Here is a 19,496-nt window from a genome sequence, read left to right as displayed (position 1 = left end):
GGCCCACAATCTATTAATTAATTAATTAATTAATTAATTTGACAGACAGTGATCACAAGTAGGCAGAGCAGCAGGCAGAGAGAGGGGGGGAAGCAGGCTCCCCGCTGAACAGAGAGCCCGATGTGGGGCTCGATCCCAGGACCCTGGGATCATGACCTGAGCCAAAGGCAGAGGCTTAATCCACTGAGCCACCCAGGCGCCCGTGGCCCACAATTTCTGCCTGAAGGGAAGAAACAAGGCCAGACCATCTCTGCCTGCTGGGGCCACCCTTCAGCCACCACGCCAGCGAGTCACAAGGAGGCAGCCGAGCGGGACCCCCGCCCACCACCCATCATAGCTGCAGAACACGGTGCTCGCCTCACTCACCTGTCCAGGTCCTCATCCAGAGACTCGTACGAGTTCTCATAGCACTCAATGCGCCGCATGAAATCTTCCGTGGCCTCGTCACTGTCGTGGTTCACGTAGTCAGGGCTGCCCAGTTTCACTTGCTGTCGGACCAGGCACAGAGCAAGGACACATGAGGGCTGGAGGCCAGGCAGGGCCAGAGACCAAGGAGGATGCTGGGCGCGGGGTGAGGGGATGCTGAGTCAGAGGCCAGAACAAGGATGGGGGCATGAGGCTGGAGGCCGACCCTAGGAGACTTTTCCATTAGGAAGAGTCCAGCAGTCCCCCGGTCTTCATTTCCACACTAGTGCTGGCAGACTACTACAGGGCAGCTGAAGGGGGGAGTCCTCATCTTTGTGCCACAGCGGGAGGTGAGGCCACAGGGGCGAAGGGCCTGGAAGCCCCTTCCCAACTGAACCATCTCCCCCAACCCAGATGTTCATTCCTTGGATAAGGAGATAGGGTGTAGGGGAGAGAAGTCAAATCTCTTTCTCTTTCAAAATATAAACATCGCTTCCTACCCCCCACTCCCTACCTGCAGAGACTGAAGCTCCTCTCCCACTGTCCAGGGAATGACGATGGGGAAAGGGAGGGGAAGGCAAGAGGAGGGAGCAAGAGTGCACGCCCCCCAGCTACAAGGCCCGCTGCATGGGAGAGTCTCCGATCACCTGACCTGGTGTTGTACAGCCTTCCCCTGCCACATCCAATGTTCAAGAAGCCCAAAGCCAGGCCGGCCTAGGCACTGGCCCAAAACCACAGATGGACTTAGCTGTCCCACGCCACCTCCGCTGCACTACGATCCCCCACAAGGTCAGAGACACCACTCACCACGATGTTAGCAGCTATGACCTCGGGATCCACGCAGATGGACTCCACAAAAAAGGTCTACAGCAAGGACGAGGCCAGGCAGGAGGGAAGGAACCACAGACACATTCAGGACACACTGGGCCTGGCTCCACGGAGCTCCCACCTCCCTGAAGGCCAGGCTGACCCCAGGGCCCTTCTTCTGGGGTGAGGACAGGCTCGAGAAGCCCCAAACCAAACTAGGTGCCACCCTACCCAGAACCCTCCCACAAGACACCCACCTCCCTGGAAAGAAAAGCCCAGGCGGAGAGGAAACAGTAACCCCTATACCCCACATCCACCCAGAAGCCCACCTGCCTGATCCCCGCACACATCAGGAGGCTGTGACAGGGACCTGGGGGGTCCGAACGTGGCACAGCCCAACCGAGGAGGTGGACCAAAGACGCCTCACCTTGTAGCCATTCTGCTCCCCAAAATTAAAGATGGTCGCTCTCCGTTCTCGGGTGGTATTCGTTGCATCAAAAACCTAGGACCAAACCAGGGTTAACTCAGACTCTGGCCCCAGAGCAGGGGAGGTGGGAGTCCAGCCAACGGCAGCTGCACAGGGACCATTTTTCTCACGGGGACCAGCTGGTGCCCAGGCCACCTGCCTGGCCAGTCTCTGCAGGGCCTGGGCCAGGCCTCCTCTTCCTTGAGGAACACGCCTCAAGGAAGCTGGAAGGAGTGGGTGCCTGTGCTCCCGGCAGGCACTCAGTCCGTGCCTGGCCAACAGGACTTCCTGTAAAACCAGTTAAACATGGAGTGCGGAATCCCCGTTTATCGTCACTCTACCCTGAGACTCCGCAAAGATGGGAAAAGAAGAAGAAAGAGAACAGGAGAGATGTTAGCAGAATTCTGGGGACTAACTTAGAGAAACGGAGAAAAACAAACACAAGCCCTCAGCCAGCAGAGCACACCCACCTGTATGGAATGGGGAGCATCAGGAAAAGGACCCAGGTGTCTCTGAGAAAAGGGACAAGTGTGCAGTGGAAACAGGGGGACTGCCTGATGGTGAAACTAAGAGCAGGTGGAGCCCCAGGCCCTCTCCCTGCCTTGTCCAGCCAGGCTGACCCGCCTGGGCCTCCTTGTGAAACGCTGGGACCTGTCCATGTGACCCATTCAGGAGTGACCTCAGGAGTGACCCATTCATTCGCATGTCTAAAACCAGGTTTTAAGGCATCATTTAAAAAAAAATTTTTTTTTACTTATTTATTTGTCAGAGAGAGAGAGAAGGTGAGCACAAGCAGGGAGAGTGTCAGGCAGGGGAAGAAGCAGGCTCCCCACAGAGCAAGGAGCCTGATATGGGGCTCTATCCCAGGACCCTGGGATTATGACCTGAGCCAAAGGCAGACACACCCAACCAACTGAGCCACTGGGTGTCCCGAGCATCACTTTTTTAAGAGGGCATTCAACCAGTGCTCATGGGATGCTCCAGCAAAACCTCAACGTGAAAAACAGAGACTACATAGAAAAGAATAAAACGAACTGTGAAAAAAATGAAGATGGGACAGGGAACAGAAAGAAATGTCAAAAAACAACAACAACAACAAAAAACCCTTACAACTTATTATCTAAAGAGAGATACAAAATACTGTTAAGAACCCTGAAACAGAAATAGAGCTCTAAAAAACTGGAACACTCAAAGATAAGAAATGTAGAATTTAGAGATTAAAATATGATCATAGAAATTCCTTAAAAATTCAACTGGATAGGGATGCCTGGGTGGCTCAGTTGGTTAAGCAGCTGCCTTCGGCTCAGGTCATGGTCCCAGGGTCCTGGGATCGAGCCCCCACATCAGGCTCCTTGCTCAGCAGGGAGCCTGCTTCTCCCTCTGCCTCTGCCTGCCTCTCTGTCTGCCTGTGCTCACTTGCTCTCTCTCCCTCTGTCTCTGACAAATAAATAAATAAAATCTTTAAAAAAAAAAATTCAACTGGATACTTGTACAGTAATGTTAAGAAAGTCTCCCTGAAAATAGAACACAAGCGACAGGGGCACCTGGGTGGCTCAGTGGGTTAAAGCCTCTGCCTTCATCCCAGGGTTCTGGGATCAAGCCCCGCATTGGGCTCTCTGCTCAGCAGGGAGCCTGCTTCCTCCTTCCTCTCTGCCTGCCTCTCTGCCTACTTGTGATCTCTGTCAAATAAATAAAATATTAAAAAAAAAAAAAAAAGAACACAAGCGACAGAGATAGGAAATCAGGAGAGAAAGAAAGATTACTGGGGCTCAGGTCTAGCATGAAACCACCAGGAGTTCTCGAAAAAGCAGCTCAGAAAATTGGGAGTGGAACAGAAAGTCAACTGTCAGAAACTGGTGGGGGTGGTTTATTAAAGCATTATGACATTTTCCCTGACCTGTTAGAAAAGAGTTTCACATTAGAAAGGGTGGCCCTGGGACCCAGCACAATGGAGAAGACCACCACAAGGCCGTCAAGTTCTCCCCAGAGAAAAGGGCATGAGCAGCCCCAAGAGATGAAACTTTTGGGAAGATCAGCAAATCAGAGCGCCATGAGGCTTTTCCACACTGCTCTAGAAGCCATACTACAACAGAGCGACGTTGTGGAAATTCTAAAGGAAAAATACTTCCCACCTAAACCCAACCATCAGATAGGAGGATGAAAAGCCATTGCCAGACACGCAAGATCTCGTGCAAGGTAATTCCCAAGTACCTTCCTTGGGAAGCTACTGGAGGATGAGCTCCAACAAAACAAGTCAGTAAGTCAAGGAAAAAGAAGACACGGGGGCCCAGAGCAGGGCTTCAGCTGGGGAGCCAGGACGAGGGAACTCCTGAGACCAAGAAGGGGACTGAGTCAGGTGGAGCTGGGAGATTAAGAGCTGCAGGAACCACACCTCCAAGAGGAAAAAGGAAGGAAAAAGCAGTTCCTGTGTTCTACTGCATAGGGTGAGGAGAGGGGCCTTTCCTATAAGACACCCGGGCTCAACCTGGCCCCGCCCATCCATCTGACGGGAGGGGCTAGCACATTGTTGGAATTCCATTACCCAGGATTCAGCAAGTTCCAGGAACAGCCACTAAATGCGTGGCAGGATTCTCCCCAGACCAGCAGAAATCACACTTGCTCAAGACTTAGGTAACGCGATCACCACATGTGGTGACTGACAATGTGATTATCCAGAAGGAAGACCTACTAGGTCAAATGCAACCACAAGCCCAGAGGGAAATTCCCAGCACACAGCCAGCCTCCAGCTTCCTTCTGTATGGTGACTGTAGACTTCCTCCCAGGGCCTGGCACCCAGGGGCCGCTGTAGCCACATATACCCTCCCCTCTCTGCCAGGCACCTGACAAGTAAAAGGGTGGATGTAGGTAGGCTTCCCACATGTCACTCCCAAAAGACACCGGGATGTCCCACTCACCGCCACATGGCCCCCCTCCTCACTGAGGAACCGCCGGACGTCACGGAGGGCTGCCAGTGCACACTGCCTTCAGAAGAGAAAACACAGGGTCAGCCCCGCACCTGACCCTGGAGGCAGGAGGGCCACAGAACATGACACATCCTACCCTGACCAGGAAGGGCCCAGTCCCTGGGGCCCCTACCCTTCTCAAGGTCTCTTCCTCCTTGAGGTCCTTTTCAGTTCTTTTGCTAACTCTGCTCCTATAACCTGAAGGCTATGTGCTCCTGGCCATTGGGGATATATATATAATTTTAAGATTTAATGAATTTATTTATTTGACAGAGAGAGAGAGAGCACAAGCAGGGGGAGCAGCAGGCAGAGGGAAACCAAGAGGCAGAGGGAAAAGCAGACTCTCAGCTGAGCAGGCAGCCCGACGTGGGACTCGATCCCAGGACTCAGGGATCATGACCTGAGCTGGAGGCAGATGCTTAACCGACTGAGCCACCCAGGCGCCCCCAAAATAAGCACTTTTAAAACGAGGTGATTCCTTGTGTGTGAGTGCTGGGGCTGGTGGCAGGGAGAGAAAAGACTGTTGCTGGCAGGGCGACATTATACTTAATATTCCATTTGCTTTCCTGGAAGAGCGAATATGTGAAACTCTTATGGAGGAGGGTGCTGCGTCTCTGCCTCTTGCACCTATGTCCACGGACCCTCTGGAAGATGAAATCTTCCCCGTGACTAACCATCAACTATATCGCCTTCAGAACACCTCAGCCTTTTGGTTTATTGCTGCGAAATGGGCTGCCATACGTAAGGTCTTCCTCATACTATCCTTTTCTCCTCTAATGTCTGGAGACAGGCAGATCACTCAAGCCTTTTATCTATTACCGGCACTTTTTTTTCTCCAAAGATTTTATTTATTTATTTGAGAGAGAGAGAGAGATCACAAGTAGGCAGAGAGGCAGGCAGAGAGCTGGGGGTGGGGGTGGGGAAGCAGGCTCCCCGCTAAGCAGAGAGCCTGATACGGGGCTCAATCCCAGGACCCTGGGACCATGACCTGATCCGAAGGCAGATGCTTAACCATATGAGCCAACCAGGCACCCCCACCTGCACTTTCTTGATGCAAGAGTAAAGTTAGAAAGTTAGATGTTCTTCCATTTGTTTGATCTTCGGATTTGGTACACAAACCTGCAGCACATCCAAGGACGGAGCTGTGGGGCCTTTCACCGGCCAGGCCCCAGGGCCTGAGCATGAAGGCACAGGCCAGGCAGAGCAGGGGGCCGGCCGCTGGGGTCAGGGGCAAATTGGTGGCACAGCTGAGTCCAGGTCACCAGAAGCAGTTCTGCTCCTATGCCTCTTTGTGACCTTTTTGCACCCCAGCGGGTCTTTTGGTTAAAACTTTAAAGAACTTTCTTCTGGGGCACTTGGGTGGCTCAGTGGGTTAAGCCTCTGCTTATGGCTCAGGTCATGGTCTCATTGTCCTGGGATTGAGCCCCACATCAAGCTCTTAGCTCAGCGGGTAACCTGCTTCCCCTTCTCCCTCTGCCTGCCTCTCTGCGTACTTGTGATCTCTCTCTCTCTCTGTCAAATAAATAAATAAAATCTTTAAAAAAACAAAAGAGCTTTCTTCTGCCAAGAAAAACCCTGAATTCTGAGAGTCTGGGCAATGCATTGCTAGAGCCATTTCTGGCCAGCTGTGTGAACGCCCTGGATCCTGGACTAAGATTGGCGGGTTGCTCTGGCTGAGGCAACACCAGGTAAGGGGGATCTCGGGGCTCCAGTGGAGACGTGGGACCAACAGCCCGGGAGCCCGAGCGTATGGGGGTGTGGGTGTAAGCAGGGACGGTCTTCTGGGACTGAGCCCTTCCCCTGTGCAGACTGATGCTAACTCCAGGTGGACCGTGTCAAGACAGACCTGAATAGGATTGTTAGATGCACAAGCATGTGCCCACAGGCGTGTGTGCACGCAGGCTCATGTGTGGTAGGAGACTAAGTGTGCCCGATGGCACGTGTGTTCACGTGACCTGCATGTGCACACGTGACTTTGTATGCCTTCCCTGGACCTTCCACGGTGCCTGGTGTCAGGGACAGACATCAACGTTGTGTATCCCCAGGGACCTCAACAACGTGTTGGGGTCACCCAGGCCTCTGGACAATCTAGCCTTCCCTTCTCAGGCTTCCCATTTTAAAAAGTCTGATCCTTCTGTGTTGCCATTTACCTGTGGGCATTTTGGGGTGGTTATTGGGAAATGGTCCTGAAGCCCAGGGGCCAGAGCTAGCCTTCAGATCCAGGAGGGAGGGTTTCCAGGAATAGCCAGAGGGCCTGCCTGCAGGGAGGCACCAGTGAACCCACCCCAGCTTCTCCTACGGGGGCCTCTGTTCCATCTGGGCCACCCTAGCCTAGCTCCCCAAACTCTCCAAGTCGGCGTTTCCCCCCCTGAGTTAATCCCAATACTCCTACCTTCAGGAGGCCTGAGCAGAATTACTGGTGGGCCCTGGCAGGGCCAGCTCCCTTATTCTTCCCACAGACACTCTGGGTTTAGACAGGCCTGGCTTCAGATTCAAACCCTGCGTGATCCCAAGCAACACCATCACTTTCAGACCATGCCTCCCCATCTGGGGGAGTGAGGTGACACCACCGGCCCCCACGCAGGAGAGGACAAACCAGCTAGTGGGTGCCCACAGCTTGAAGTTGTTGCAGAATTGGCACTGGATACAACCTCTGACCTACTAACTGGGTAACACTAGAAAGATGGACACGGAAGTCTTCGGTGGTGTGGGCTTGGATTCAAGTCTGGGCTCTGGGCAGAAACGTGTTATCTCGTGTGAGACTCCTGAGCCTCAGTTTCCTCACCTGTAAAATGGGCAGGAGGAGTGACAACGGGCAGCATGCGCCCAACACACAAGCAGGAGTGCAAATACCAGTCCCCTCCCTTTTGTCTGGGTCACAGAGAGTCCGCTCCCAGTTTCACCCACAATTGGGCCACAGGCCTGACAGACAGACTCCCCTTCTCCTTTCTTGGTGCTGCTACACCAGGGCCACGCCCCACAGTGGGGAGCTCTTGCCCCCTGGTGGCCAGAGACGGAGCAGGCAGCCTAGTATCCAGGTCTAGGCAACAAACGCAAAGCTTCTGGCCTGGAGCTCTGCTTGATTTGGGGAGGTCGCTAGAGCTGGGCCAGCCTCTGCTAAATGCGCTAGCACAATGGCCGAACCCCAAGCAAGGGTAAGGAGACTTCTTGATCCCTCAGCTGACACCTGCCAAAAAGAGTACAGATCCCCAGGGCGCCTGGGTGGCTCAGTGGGTTAAGCCGCTGCCTTCGGCTCAGGTCATGATCTCAGGGTCCTGGGATCGAGTCCCACATCGGGCTCTCTGCTCAGCAGGGAGCCTGCTTCCTCCTCTCTCTCTCTGTCTGCCTCTCTGCCTGCTTGTAATCTCTCTCTCTGTCAAATAAATAAATAAATAAATCTTTAAAAAAAAAAAAAAAAAAAGAGTACAGATCCGCAGACCACCAGTTGGTGTTCTTGGTTCGAGTGTGAATGGGGCGGGAAAGGGAGGAGGTCTGCAAATTCCCATCTCATGAGTGAGAACAGGAGGGTGAAGTCTGAGGCACTTGAAAGCAAAGCCGAGGCCTGTCCTACACATGCCAAGAACATGCTAAGCAAGTGCCAAACATCCTCCAAATATACAGTTTATCAGGGAAAGGGTGCGGTTCTGGGCCCAATCCTTCCCACTCTGTGCCAGAAGGTGGTCCCTCTCCCACTCTGCCCCATCGTGGAGGCCTGTGTCCCCGCACCCACTCAGGCTCCCATCCTTATCAGAGGCCATGCCGGTGGAGGGCCTGGGGTAAGCAAGTGAGAGGTCTCTGCAGCCTGCCCATGAACTGTCCTAGGTCTCCTCAATCTCTCTGAAGCCACATCTTCCCCTCCCATAGGATGTCCTTACTAAGGTTTCATAAATCCCAGGGAGGGCCAGCCGCCAAGGTGCCACGCTGGGGCACCTGGGTGGCTCAGTAGGTTAAGGGTCGGCCTTCGGCTTAGGCCATGATCTTAGAGTCCTGGGATGGAGCCCCACCCCCGGCTCCTTGCTCAGCAGGGAGTCTGCTGCTCCTTCTCCCTCTGCCCCTCCCCACTGCCCATGCTCTCTCTCTTTCTCTCTGTCTCAAACAAAATAAAATCTTAAAAAAAAAGAGGCCCTATACCCTTGCCTATTGTCCCCATATCCCCAACCCCACCACACCCTGAGAGATCAGAAGACCAACCCTGTCATAGCCCAGTGGGGCAGAGCAAGGCCAGGGCTCAGGAGCAGCTGGGCATCTGGGCTCCAAGGTCTTCTATGTAAACACACATAATTACACACGTACACACTCACTTCCTGATCTTCAGGCCCTCTTCATTGTCTGGAAGGAAAAACTCAAAAGACTTGTACGTCTTGACCATGTCCCGGCGATACTGGCCAACGTTGAATTCTGGGGGAAAGAAAGGCTCAGCTTTCACACAGCAGCAGCCCTCCCCAGTTCTTGACCTTGACCCACCCCAGGCCAGCCTTCTCTCTTCCCCTCCCTTCCCCCACAAAGCCCCCAGGCCCCCATGGAATCCCAGGCCAAGTCTCACCTCGGGTGGGCACACCAATCCAGTTCAGGTAGCGAGTCAGCTTCTTAGAGATGTAGGTCTTGCCCCGGGCGGGCAGGCCGACCATGACAATGAGCGTTGGGCAGTTGGTCATGCAAACTGAAAGGCAAGGAGGCGGTGTCAGATAAGGGCTGGGACACCTCCCAGCGGGCCCCTCCCTCTGCTCCTGCCACAGGACATCAGATGGGCCTGCCAGGCCTCCTGGCCTTAAGACCCTGGTGTCAGCCACCACTGGCATAACCCTGCTGCCCAGGCCTGTCTGGGCTCCAGCAGCTGCAGCAGAATCTCCTCAGCCCTTTATCCTGATGGGTACTGCGGATATAAGGCTGAACCTGCCCCGCCCCTGAATGAACAGGCAGACAAAGCCAAAGCCCGGGAGACAGTCAACGCCCACCTGTCATCCCGGAATCCACACCAGCCGCACAGAACCTTTGCAGCATTCCTGCCAGCACAATTCCACTGCTTATCCTCCCCGCTGGGAATTTTGCCTCATCTGGTACAAAGCCCGGCTCAAAAGCTGCTTCTTCAGGGAGCCTGCCTCCTAGCCACCTCCATGGTACCCTGGCACACTCCCTCAATCCTGGCCACCCCACCCATGGGTCTGCCCCCTGCACCTGACCACTTGGAGAGAGCGCAGCCCTGCAGTGCCGGAGCCGTTCAGGATCACACAATCTGGCACAGAGTTGCTGCTCAAAAACTATGGGGTGAAGAGGGGGGAGCAGCATCTCGAAATTCCCCAGGGTGAGTGCCACGGGGCTGAGACCAGAGACCCAGACCAAGGTCCACAAGGACTGTCCCTCGCACAGCCCACCTGCCACCATCCCACATGCCGGCTGATCAGGCCCCCCCCCCCAAGAAGTTGCCGAGGCAGAGGTGGGGACGGGTCTGGACACAGCATCCCCAAACCCTGGCCCACTGGGACAGACACCAGGACAGCAGAACTACCAGCCTCACGTGATCCAGCTCAGCTTTCAGTGTGGCCTCACCACAGAAACCTTAGAAAGCTTCCCTTTCACCGTCCCCAGCACATAGGCCATGTGAAACTACAGCAGACAGACAGGTGGCCCATGTGGGGGCCTGTCACTGTCCCTCTTTTGCCCCCTGGGCTCTGCAAATGCCGTCTCCTGGCAGCCCTTCTTGGATAGCTTGCTGGGCCCTACCCCTCACTGGAGTTGGAGCACAGAGGCCCCAGGGGCAGCCCCGTTTGGGGCTCAGGAGTCAGTTCTGGGTTCCCATCTGGACTCTGACAATGACTGGCAATTCTGAGCTTTGGTGTCCTCACCTGTCAAATGCGATGAGAATTGCTCAGTGAGGCCCTGCACTACCTCCAGGTAAAAGCCAGAGTTTTTCTGGGAAGCCAGAGCCACCTGCCCCACCCTGAGATGCAGGCAGGGGCACCTCGGCATCCACTGCCCTTGGGACCTAGGGCGCAGAGGCATCTGTCCGTCTCCAGACAGGTCCCACAGAGAACCAAAGGGCCCTGCTTGCCAGTGGGGGCTGCAGCGCTCCTGGACTGGACATGACCTTTGGACAGATGTGACCCAAACCTTAAGCCTCGGGCGAGGGAAGGACAGGATTCCACAGAATACAGGCTGACAGTGAGCAAGCAGGAACTTGCAGAAAAACCTCAGCACTGGCTAAGGTGAGAGAAAAGCAAGTTAAGCAAGGCCCTGTGTCCTGAGGGCCAGTGACACTGGGGCCTGTGCTGTTTGCACAACAGCTGGCCGGGGCTCGCAAGCAAGCAAAGTGCAGTGAGTCGGCCACTAAGCACAGGGTGGTAGGGGAGCCTGCACACCCAGACTGCTTCCCTCCTTCCCACTGTTTCCTGAAGGGCTCTCCCAGGCCTTCAGGAGTGGGGTTCTACACCCCCTCTTCACATCTCCTATCTTCCGAGAGACAGCCCTGGCCTCCTCCCCCAGTGTGTGGTGACAGGATCCCCTCCCCGGCCCCATGCATGGCCAACTGCAGAAGGCGGGTAGGGCGGTCCACCAGGGCTGGGAGCAAAAGCAATAAATTACCTAACAACACCGTTCCTCAAGATAAGCTCCCAAGGAAATGACCCAAAGAAAGCTCAAAGTACACGTGTATTTGCAATAGCTCTGCTTACAACAGCAAAGCATAAGCAAGCTAGCAGAAGAGGAATTATTAATGGAGGCCCACAAGAGGGAACACACTACCGGGCCTGAACAGAGAGCATAAGCACCAGGGAAGCTGGGGTTCTGGGCCCCTCGAGAGCCTCGGCACTGGGCAATTAGACAGCAGAACATGAGGCTTATGTGCCCAAGGAGATTTGCAGACATGTCCAATCAATGTACTTCACTGGTTCCTTTTTCTATAAATTTGCTTAGGGCTGCAAGAGCCCTAGGAATCAAGGGGCCCGAGACAAGGCTGGTGCTATGGACCACCTCAGGGGCCACTACAAGCCCTAAAGAAGGTTCCAAAACTGCAGCTGCTCCTGAGCATGTCTCCTTGGGCCAAGCTGGGGAAGGAAGAACTCTTTAAAAGAAAGCAATCTGGGGACGCCTGGGTGGCTCAGTTGGTTAAGCAGCTGCCTTCAGCTCAGGTCATGATCCCAGCGTCCTGGGATCGAGTCCCACATCGGGCTCCTTGCTCGGCAGTGAGCCTGCTTCTCCCTCTGCCTCTGCCTGCCTCTCTGTCAGCCTGTGCTCGCTCTCTCTCCCTCTCTCTCTCACAAATAAATAAATAAAATCTTTAAAAAAAAAAAAAAAAGAAAGCAATCTGGCGTGACTGTCTTGTTCAGAGGGGACAGAAAGTCATCTCCCCTGTTGTCCTGTGCCGATTCCAGTCATGTCCTTAGCCAAGAAGTTCTTGCTACCTTATTGCCAATAAAAGCTATCTCAAGTGCCATTCTTTCTGGCATGCTCTGAGTCCCTTCTTCAGCCCCAGCCCCAACTGTCCCCAGTGCTCCTCCAGGGCTGAGGTGAGGGGTCAGTGATGAAGAAAGGTAACAGGTTCCACGCCCTCATGTGTAGCCTGAATTTCCCCAAAGGAAAAAGAATTGCTAATGGAGAGTCGGGGTAGAAGAGGCACAGCCAAGCAGCCTCTGGTGCCCTCAGAGGCCAGGGACTAGGCACCCAAAGATAACTGACTGCACAGCACAGACCAGCCATGGGCCTCTACAGCCTCTTCTCTATACAGCCTCTGATCAGCTCAACTTCCACCCATCCCCCACCCATCCTTGGGGTCTTCCACCAAGTTATAAATTACTATGCAGGGGGTAAAATGCTACATGGCTACATGCACAGGCTCTGGGGACTGTGGGTGCTGCCCAGACAGGTTCCATGTTCACTCATGGCTTACTCTCCGCTGTGAACTCAGGGACCTTCACCCGGGGCCCAAATCCCCATACAATCTGCAGGTCTCATCTTTGGTTTCTTAGGTGCCTCCTCTTCCAGGAAGCCCTCCTGTGCTGGGCCAGTCCAGAATCTCACCTACTGTAACAGCCTGAGACAGGGCCACACACAAGCCCCTGTGCTCAGGCCAGAGCCGTATTTTCACCGCATCCTTGGAGCTTGGAGAAACACAGGCCCCTCCCCACTGAGCCTCAGCATCTTTGCCATCTGGAATGGGGGTTGGCTCACAGCTGATGCTTCAGTTCCTGACTCTGAGGTACTGAGAAGCAAAGAAGGATGGTGACGAAATGACAGCACCACCTGCCACCACTTATTAAGCATCTCCCCTTGAAGAGGCTCATAGCAGCTCCTGGGAGCAGGGACGATGACTGTCTCCATCCCACAGATGAGGAACCCGTGGCCTAGCAAGGAGTATCAGCTCCTTGCCCAAGGTCACACAGCTGAGCAACAATGTGGCTCTTCAAAGCCCAGGTTCTGACTTCTTGCCCTTTATGTAATAACAGTGGCCACCCCCTCATTAGGGCAACACAGACTGACTAGAAGCACAAGGGCAAGGGGCCTTGGCCTTGGTCCCTCCACAGAAAAGTCTGGAAGGAGGGCTGGCTAGGCAGTCACCATTGCCTCTCAGAACTAAGTATTGACTGGAAAGCCATGGCTCCAGGCCTAAGAGCCTGATCATCACCTAAGAATCCTTCCAACACCTAGATCATGGTCAGAGCCATGACCCACCACAATGCCCAGTCAAAACCATGGCCACCCCCCTAACAGAACCTGGTGTAGTAAGAGACACACACAGCCCACCCATAGGACTTACATCTTGGTCAAAGCCAAGGCCTCCAGGCTGGCCTCAAAGCCAAACAAGAACAGAACACTCTCTCCTCCCTTATCATGCCCAAGCAGAGGTCAAGGAGTACAGAGAGACCTTAGCACATCGTACAATCTCCTGATCTCCATTTCTGTATCTGTACCCAAGTTGGACGAGATGTTCTCTGAGGTCCTTGCCAACTTGTAAATTCATTATAATGTTTGCTACTCCTAAAAAAACAAACAAAAAACCCCTTTGTTTTTCTTGGCAATAGGAGGTTGCAGACTCATTTAAGGACAAGCAGCAAGTCAAGTGGATTAAACATCGGGATCCCAGGAAAGGTGAGCCCCTTAACAATACCACGAATGTCAGCATGTCTCCTGACGTTTCCCCCCTCTAACTTTACCATTCCCCCACGACCCTGCGGGGTGCACATACCCCATGGACACAAAGACAGGTTTATATGAGACAGTGTTCCCACCTTCTTCATCCTCAACACAACTGCACTTCCCTGAACTTCTTCCCAAAGCTTGGTTTCAGCCCCAGGGGTGGGTAGTTAAGGCCAAGGGACCACCTTCCTCTCACTGGAGAACTGGCACACCTTTGGGCCTCTGAAAGTTCTGGGCTCAGAAAGGTCAAGCGATTTCCATAAGGCCAACATAGCTCAGACACGGTCCACGCTCTCTGGCCTGAACTGAATGGTAGGGGGAGGTTCCGAATCATCCCCAGGCCTGACTTGGTGGTTAGAGACTCGGGTGAGAGCGGGCCGGCGCCTCCTGGAGGTGATGGTAGCCAGACCTAGTCCTTAGCGAGGGGAGACATGGCCACATATCTGCCTCCGCCCCCTGCTCTGCCACACCTGTGCCCGGCTCTCGACCAGTTCCTGCTCCCCTACTATCAGCCACGGCAGCTTCACCTGTTCCCGGTTCCCCACCTGTTCCTGGCCCAGGCCGCCTGATCCACCCATCCCCGGGCACCACCCTGCCCTTCTCCACGGAGCCCGCCTCACCACGGCGCTGGCAGGCGTGCAGAGCGGGCCGCCCATTGCTGTACGGCATCCAGATCTTCTTCAAGGGGTTCTGGGTCAATTCCCGTGGGGACGCCATACCCCGGACTTGATGAGTCGGACTGCGCGGTTTCCGACCCAGCAGCCGGGCCACCTCGGGCCACTCGAGGCCCCGCCCCTCGGCCCCGCCCCTCCTCGAGCCGAGGAGACGCCGCTCCAACTCCCGGCAGGCCCCACCCCAGAACGAGTAGGGCCTACCCCAACAGAAGAGGGCCCGGCCTCCGACCACGCATGCCCAGTCGCCTACCAGCCGGTTTTGTACCCGGCGGGCCCGCCCTTCACGCGGGGGATCGAGGACGCGCATGCCCAGCTCCCCACAGGTTCAAGGCCGGGATGGTGCCGAACCTGCCCGGGATGCAGGAGCCCAGCACGCCCGCCCGGACCCTGCAGGCTTGCATCGGCCTCATCCACCGCCTTGCCTTGCACAGCCTTGCCCCCAGGCACCCTGGTTCCGCTCACTGCTACCACTGATCTGGGGCGGGGGTGGGTGGGGGCGGCCAGGAGGGAGGGATCTGCATGCGGAGGAGCTGCGCCTGCTTGACCCGCAGGTCTCAGTTGGTCAGGACCAGTCTGGTGGCCCCTGCGTTATGCCAGTTTCAACCGCCGCGCCACTGAGTCGCCCCTGAGCCGGGCGTCCCGACCCTCTCTTAGAGCCCCAGGACTCTTCCTCGCCCACTGGAGTGACCGGCTCAACCACGCCAGAAAATCTTTTACCTCATGGACAGGGACATCTCAAAATTGTTTCCTCTCTTTACCTTGGCCGCTGGGGAACTCAGGCTAAACTCCAGACCACCCGGAGCACATGAGCAGGACCTTTTAACCAAGCTTCTTGGGGACTCCCTGAGCTCTGGCACTATCTTACTTCTTACAGGCTTTAATTTTCACCAATTAAATTGTAAATTGTAAATTTGCATATTTTAAAATTAGGAAAATAGAATGTGGACATCATTGACCTAACAGGATTCTGGTATAGATTAAAATGTGTCAGTGTCTGAGAAATCCATTCTGAAGCACATAAGCAATACCATTTATATTACTTATCTCTCTCCTGTCTCTAAGAATGCAGTGGAAATAAAGGGCAGGGGAGAAATCCAGAAGTTCAGGAACCCTGGGTCTTTCTCCTTTGTCTCCTCAGCCCAGCTTCTCCCAAGTTCTGTACACTTTCTGTCCTGGGGCCCCACTGACCCTGCTCAAACCTGCCCTCTAGCGATGTCCTCCACAAAAGCCCCAGACAGGATCATGGCACCCTCAGGTTCCCTCTGCCCAAAGTGGGTCCAGCCAGGAGCCAGGGCTAGGGGCACGGAGAAGAAGGCTCCACCCAACGCACCCCAGGTGTGGCACCCCCTCCTTCTGACCTCCCTGCCACACACTTGTCTCTACCCTGCACTTCAGAGCCTGGCAAGGACCCTTCAGATAATTCTGATACAGATGTCTTGCCCCCTTCACAGGAGATGTAGTTTCGGGAGGCAGAAGCCCACCTAGACCCACCCTGAAACCAGCTCTAGCCCCCTAACCCGGGAGGAATGCCCTGCTCCAGCCAGAGCTGAGCACTTCCTCCTTCATCCTTCTCTGCCGTGTTCAACGCGCCCCCCCCCACCACCCACGAAAAGACAGCTCCGAGCACACCCGTGGGCAGGTCCTGATGAGCAGGACTTGAGACAACCCGCCCACTTTCCTACTTCTCCAAAGCCACTCATTCTGTCCCTGACACAGGCAGTCTTCCTGTCTGTCTCCTAGCCATTGCCAAGGCCATCTTGGGGCCACCTTGACCTCAGAGACCTTGTCGCCACCCACCCACGCCCTGTCCAACCACGGGAACTTATTGCAAAAGCTACGCGCTCTACCATCCACAGACACCCAGCACTTCCTCCAGCCCGCCCATTCTCCTCCTCAGTCCTCCTGGGATGTTAGTCAAAGGCTGGGGGTAGGGGGTAGCCAGAGCAGGGCAGGATGCCAGGGTCATTTCGAGGAAACTGTCCCCACACCCAGAGAGTCTGACCTGAGCCTCCCAGGAAGAGGGCAGCTCTGTACCTCCCACTCTTCCCCAAACAGTCTGACCCTGGGCTGACCCAAACACACCTTCCCAAGTCCCCATATCCAGTGGAAGGCCACAGGTTACCAGCAGGAGAAGCGTGGGGTTCCTCCCCAAGGCCAGAGTCTACCTCTGCTCTAAGAATATTCTTCATCTCCCTGCCCATTTCTCGAGTAGGAAACTGAGGGAGGGGAGAAGGACCCAGGGTCACAGAGCCAGCCCACAGTGCAGGATGGACTCAGATGAACTCCCAACCCTTCAAAACCTCACCTCCCATATCTTCCATGTCACCACATTTCCCACCCCTACGCCTGGGCTCTGGTTTATTCCCTCCAGGGCTCTCTTGGCTTTCTACTTCCCCAGCATCAGTAGATGCCCAATAGAACAGCCAACCTTTATGGCTTTTCCCACCTTGGGGCATCCCAAAGTGATGTGGTAGAAAGTATACTGGGGCATCAGCAGGCACTGGTGTGTGACTATGGTCTCAGCCTCCCTGTTCCTCCATGAAGCTGTCTGGCTTGCCCGTTGTTAGCTCCAGTGGTGCCCTCTGCAATGACCTCTGGACCTCTCTCCAGTGTCCCTGGCTACAAGCTCTAGGGTGGCTGAAGTCCTAGATCCTCAGTTCTCACTGCTCAAACTCTTCCCCATCCCTGTATCTGCTGGTCAGTCCTGGCCAGACTTTGCAGCATAAAGGCCCAGGGACCTCAGTGAATGCCACACAGACCCACATGCTGATGCATGGAAGCATGCACACAGAGCCCAACGTGCACGCACACTAACAACCCAGGCCTGCACAGAGACAGGCAGGCTGCAGGGGCCGGCTGCTCTCTACTGCCTCCCTTCCCTTTGATTTCCCTCCTCCTCTCCCCTCTGCTGCCACTGGGAGGTTCAGGGAATTCCCAGGAGCTCCAGCTTCCTCTGGCCACTTCAAGCCAAGGATCATCCCTGGTATCTCCCTGGGCCCAGAGCTCATGGGGGTTGGGGATGAGGTTCCAATTTGGCAGTATGGAGCCATGCGACTCAACAGCCTGTGAACCGTGGCCCGCTTGGTCTGACTTGCTGATTCCAGCTGGCACAGAGCACACAGTAGGTGCTCAGAGTGACTCAGGGCCAGTCAAGGCACACAGTAAGGGCTCAGAGAGGTTCATGACCAGGGCAGAGCACAGAGTGGGTGCTTAGAGCAGTTAGGATCCACACAAGGCACACAGTAGGTGCCCTAGAAATTCTGGTTCAAGGGCTAAAGCCACTTCATATGAAAAATTTCCCAAATGAGCCTCTGGGCCTCCCCAAGATGATGTGTGACCCCTCAGGGGGGACCTGGACAAACATGACCCCTTGGAGGCCAGCAAAGGGCAGAGCAGGAGGGCCGCAGGCAGCTCCAGCTGGCTGTCCCTCTCTCTGGGCTGGAGGGAGAAGCTATTTATAGTTCCCCCTTGACCCAGCTCCCCCCACTCCCCTGTAAGGCGACGGTGTTCCCCCCTCCTCCTTGCCACTGACAGGCTGATGCCCCCCTCAAAGCACCCCTACACCTAGAGAGACCCCCCCAACACCCTCGCACCTCTTCCAGCACCACCCCCACTGCGCCCTGGTCTTTCCCCCAATCCCCTCCACCCGCTCCCCGCCGCCCATGCCTACCCCGCCTGCTGCTCCCTGACCCGGGGTCCGTCAGGGCGCTGCCTCCCTCCTCGCCTCTGTCCATCCTGCAAGCGAACTGGCCCTGGGCCGCCGCCCCCTGCAGCCTGGAGCCGGGCAGCCCCGCCCTCCGGGCGCGGAGGGAGCTGCGGTGTGCCCCGTGTGGCCCCGCCTTCCCAGCCCCGCCCCCGGCCCGCCCCCCAGGGCCTCACAACTTGAGAGATCAACAGTGCCCCCAGCCCAGGCAGCCGTGCTCCCGCCCTGTGTGGCCTCCCTCTACAGCCCCAGCAGTCCATACTGCCCAGGGTCTGCCCTTGTCTCCAGTTAGAGCTGTCCACACTACCTACAGTTTCTGCCCCATCTGCAGGCAAGCCTGTTCACACCGTTCAGAAGGTTTGTCCCATCTCCAGCCCCACAATGGAGCTGGTGGTGTGAGATTAGAGAAAACCTATTCCTTCCACACCTAGGGGACCAGGTTGGTGAAGTGGGGCGGGGGTGGGGAGAGTGGGCAGAGCAGCAGGGTAGCCAGCGGTGACTCAGCCCTTGACTGTCCCTGCCTGGGTGCACACGACTGTGATCCTCGTTCATCCCATTCTCCAGGCATGACGTTTATTGAGCTCTTTCCTGCATGCCAGAACCTTCACGTATACCGTCACCACGTGCTCACGAGAAGCCCGCTGGTATCACTCTGCTCTCCAGAGGAGGAAGCTGAGTCTTGGAAAGACGAGCACCTTTGCTCCGGACAGTTGGATGAGGGAGGTGCAGAGCTGGCTGTCCCAGTGCAAGCTGGAGTCCCAGCAGCCTGAGCCACGTGTGTCCAAGGGCCAAGGCTGGGTGTGCAGGCGTGTGGGTGGGACAGTGCCTGGCTGCGCGTTGAGTGCATTTCATGCTGGTTTGGGGGACAAGCCCCTGTTCCTCACCGCCCCCTCCCATGCCCTCACCTTGCTCACACACAGTCACAGTTGTCAGAACCACAGAGAAGCAGTCATCCATGCACGCACACGCCTGCTACAGGGCAAGGCTGCCCCCGCCACAGACTTCCTGCATTCGGCCACCTGTGCCTGGAGATGCCCCTGGCGGCCCCTTCATCTGAGATGGGTGCTGCCTCCAGGAGCACAAGACATGTGTGTGACCCTCCACGGGCACCTCCCTGTGTGGTGACCTCTGTGGGGCGGGGCAGACCTGCAGGTCTGGTCTCAGGCAGACTGAGATAGGTCTCAGATAACACGTCGGGCCGCTGTGTTGAGGTTCCTAAAAGTGGCACAGGAGTAAGCACACTGAGTGTCCGGATGCTCTTTGGCCGTGGGGCACCCAGACGTGGCGAGACTCCTCCCAGCACTGACATTCCACTGTAGTGTCCAAGCTGTCCAGACATATTGGAAGTC

At 55.6% G+C, this 19,496-nt stretch overlaps 1 protein-coding gene across 2 annotated transcripts in view; it reads right to left on the bottom strand.

Annotated features, from left to right (window-relative positions):
• PFKFB4 (6-phosphofructo-2-kinase/fructose-2,6-biphosphatase 4) overlaps window positions 1-18,178 on the bottom strand; it is a 33,416-nt gene extending 15,238 nt beyond the window's left edge. The window contains exons 1-7 of one of the 2 annotated variants that reach the window (XM_044253629.1): window positions 18,115-18,178; window positions 9,185-9,301; window positions 8,943-9,039; window positions 4,594-4,660; window positions 1,640-1,714; window positions 1,213-1,269; window positions 367-488 (exon numbers count right to left, since the gene is read on the bottom strand). In XM_044253629.1, the coding sequence (XP_044109564.1) occupies window positions 367-488; window positions 1,213-1,269; window positions 1,640-1,714; window positions 4,594-4,660; window positions 8,943-9,039; window positions 9,185-9,301; window positions 18,115-18,178 (599 nt within the window). Of the gene's footprint in view, window positions 1-366; window positions 489-1,212; window positions 1,270-1,639; window positions 1,715-4,593; window positions 4,661-8,942; window positions 9,040-9,184; window positions 9,302-14,390; window positions 14,551-18,114 lie in introns of those variants that run through there. The other variant, XM_044253628.1, reaches the window with a different exon arrangement.
• Window positions 18,179-19,496: the final 1,318 nt, after the last annotated feature.

Source organism: Neovison vison, chromosome 6 (genome assembly GCF_020171115.1).
Source record: "Neovison vison isolate M4711 chromosome 6, ASM_NN_V1, whole genome shotgun sequence".
In the NCBI taxonomy this organism is placed as follows: Eukaryota; Metazoa; Chordata; class Mammalia; order Carnivora; family Mustelidae; genus Neogale; species Neogale vison.
Note: the sequence above shows the minus strand (reverse complement) of the source record. Positions and strands in the feature narration are given on the sequence as shown.